Here is a 3,139-nt window from a genome sequence, read left to right as displayed (position 1 = left end):
TATATAGGTACAGGCATAGTGGTGTAATAAGAAGTTTGCTTCTCAACCACATGTTTCTGGGTTCAGTCCCTCTATGTGTCACCTTGAGCTAGTATCTTCTGCTATAGCCTCAGGCCCACCAAAGCCTTGTGAGTGGATTTGGTAGATGGAAACTGAAAGAAGCCAGTTCTGTGTGTGTTTGTGCCTCCAATTGTTACACTTCCCTACTGAATTTCAAGATTAAAAGAACTGTGCATATTATTTTTATAAACAGTCTAATTATGATTCATCATTTATTTAGTTGAGCACAATGTGACCTTGCATATAATTACTGAGATTTATGCAGGAGAATAAATTACTGTATGTAATTTGGGGTGGCCATCTGCATGGAAAATAAGTCAAAGTTAGAAAACTTAAGATAAGTTTAAAGTAGCTAAACCACTTTAAAAAAAATTTTTTTTTTTAAACTTTTTTTGTACCCACCTACTTGAAACTGTCCCTGGTTCTATGATGTGAATTCCCTGTTTTAAATGATCTTTGATCAGAAATTCATGCTAATTTATGTTCTAAATGCTAGCTTCACTCTTTAGTATCTAAACTGATCATATCTAGCCTAAATATTCTGTTTTATGTTTAAACCAACCAGATACAGCCTCTCACACCTACACTACAGTGCCTGTCTAAAATCTTTTAACGTTTAAACTAACCATATCCAGCCAAAATACTCTTGTTTTATGTTCGAAGTAACCAGATCCAGCCCCTCACACCTACCCTACAATGTTCTAAAAATAAAACGATCACATCATTGCACTCTCAAAGTTACAAGATTGTTGTTGTTGTTGTTGTTGTTGTTGGCACTCCGTCGCTTACGACGTCGAGGGTTCCAGTTGATCCGATCAACGGAACAGCCTGCTCGTGAAATTAACGTGCAAGTGGCTGAGCACTCCACAGACACGTGTACCCTTAATGTAGTTCTCGGGGATATTCAACGTGACACAGTGTGACAAGGCTGACCCTTTGAATTACAGGCACAACAGAAACAGGAAGTAAGAGTGAGAGAAAGTTGTGGTGGAAGAGTACAGCAGGGTTCGCCACCATCCCCTGCCAGAGCCTTGTGGGGCTTTAAGTATTTTCGCTCAATAAACACTCAAAACGCCCGGTCTGGAAATCGAAACCGCGATCCTATGACCGCGAGTCCGCTGCCCTAACCACTGGGCCATTGCGCCTCCAAGATAATGCATGGTTAATTCAAAACAATGAGAATAAATAAGTATTACATTTAATGCTAAATGTTAAAGCTGTTTGTTGCTCTCGCTTCATGGTGTTGAAGTCATCACTAACCTCAGATAAATTCAACCCCATGAAACGAGATAGGCATCATCATGTATGGAGCTGACCAAGTCCACCAGCGCTCTCTGTTGCTAGTGGTCCTGTGGCATCAAGCCTCTGCAGATCTTTCCCCGATCATGTTCAGCCATCTCGTGCATGGCAGGGTTAATAACAACAAAATTATTTAAATAAATTCATTATTTTTCAAAAATTAATTGAAGCAGACTGGATGTTTCAACAGAACCATGTTAGTAACAAAATGGTTAAACAGACGTAAATGCATTATATATTTTCTTTGCACTCAGAGAATAATAGATTGACCTGAAATATTTGACGGTTTGTCGTCCACTAGAAGACAAGTATTTCCTCATTCCTCTCTTCAGGAAGAGAACTAAGCCACAATGGGCTAGACCTAATTTGCATAATATGGAAACTAGCTTGGTTGTTACTACTATATTCTGGTTTGTGCTTGACTTAGCTTAATTTTATCTTTTACTTGTTTTAGTCTTTGGACTGTGGCCATGCTGGGGCACCGATTTTAAGGTTTTAGTCGCAGAAACTGACCCCTGCACTTATTCTTAAGCCTGGTTCTTATGTCTGTCTCTTACCACATCACTGAGTTACAGGAACATAAACAAACCAACAGCTATCAGGTGGTGGTAGGAGACAAACACAACACAAAGGCACACATAGACATATATTCTTTTATTTGTTAGTCATTTAACTGTGGCCATGCTGGAGCACCGCCTTGAAAGATTTTAGTTTTTTAAGCCTAGTACTTATTCTATTGGTTTCTTTTGCCAAACTGCTGAGTTACAGGGATGTAAATACATACACAGATGCACACACACACACACACACACACACACACACACACATATACACATACGACAGGCTTCTTTCAGTTTCTGTCTACTAAATCCACTCACAAGGCTTTGTTCAGTCCGAGGCTATAGTAGAAGACATTTGCCTAAAGTGACACACAGTGGGACTGAACCCAGAGCCAAGCTTTGAGCTTGCGGTTGCTGTTTTAAACTCAATAACTGGCCATTGTGCCTTTTACGGAGTCCGCTCGTATCACAAGCTTTCACAAATTGTGGTTTCTCTCCCGCCTCCTTTCTCCCAAGTCTTGAGGTCCTGTAAATAGGGCATGGACAATGTATTTCGCCCTTTAACTCTTAAATAAAATGTCTTTTGTAGATTTTGTTATAGCATAGTTGAGCAGGTCTTTCGACGATTACTGCGAAGCCATCACCAACACCTCCACCGTCTTCGCGTTTTTGCTCCGGAGATATCATGGAACTTTTCTATTTCTATTTATATTAATTCTCCAAGTTAAGTTTGTAATTTTGTGAGAAATGAGGATTCATTTATTAGTCTGGGAAGGGCATACTGCATTGATTTTTCCTTTAAAGAAAAATACAATAAGGAATTCAAGTTCGGTGATGATGGGGGCGTTGCAAAACGGGAGCTAACTCTGCATTTAAAAGTTACCTCCCTTACATATCATGACAGTTTATTTTGTTTTTTAATCATGTTTCTTTGTTCATTTTCTTTCAGGGCAACTACGTGCCAGAAAATGACGATTTTCTTGATTTGCAAAAAGCAGACTATGATTTGATTTTGGCCATGAGTTTGACTAAATGGATTCATCTAAACTGGGGAGACGCTGGCTTGAAGAGATCTTTCCGTAGAATGTACCGACAACTAAAACCCGGAGGAAAGCTCATTTTAGAACCACAAGCTTGGGGCTCCTATAAAAAACGCAAATGGATATCGGTAAGTCCCTTTCCTTTTTTCTTCGCTTCCTCTTTTTTTTTTTTTTTTTTTT

At 39.2% G+C, this 3,139-nt stretch overlaps 1 protein-coding gene across 1 annotated transcript in view; it reads left to right on the top strand.

Annotated features, from left to right (window-relative positions):
• LOC106878721 (7SK snRNA methylphosphate capping enzyme) overlaps positions 1-3,139 on the top strand; it is a 47,415-nt gene that overhangs the window by 38,589 nt on the left and 5,687 nt on the right. Inside the window, exon 2 of the mRNA XM_014928029.1 lies at positions 2,869-3,087. Coding sequence (XP_014783515.1) covers positions 2,869-3,087 — 219 coding nt within the window. The remainder of the gene's footprint in view (positions 1-2,868; positions 3,088-3,139) is intronic.

This window comes from Octopus bimaculoides, chromosome 25 (genome assembly GCF_001194135.2).
Source record: "Octopus bimaculoides isolate UCB-OBI-ISO-001 chromosome 25, ASM119413v2, whole genome shotgun sequence".
NCBI lineage: Eukaryota > Metazoa > Mollusca > Cephalopoda > Octopoda > Octopodidae > Octopus > Octopus bimaculoides.
This window is presented reverse-complemented; position numbering and strand designations above follow the sequence as displayed.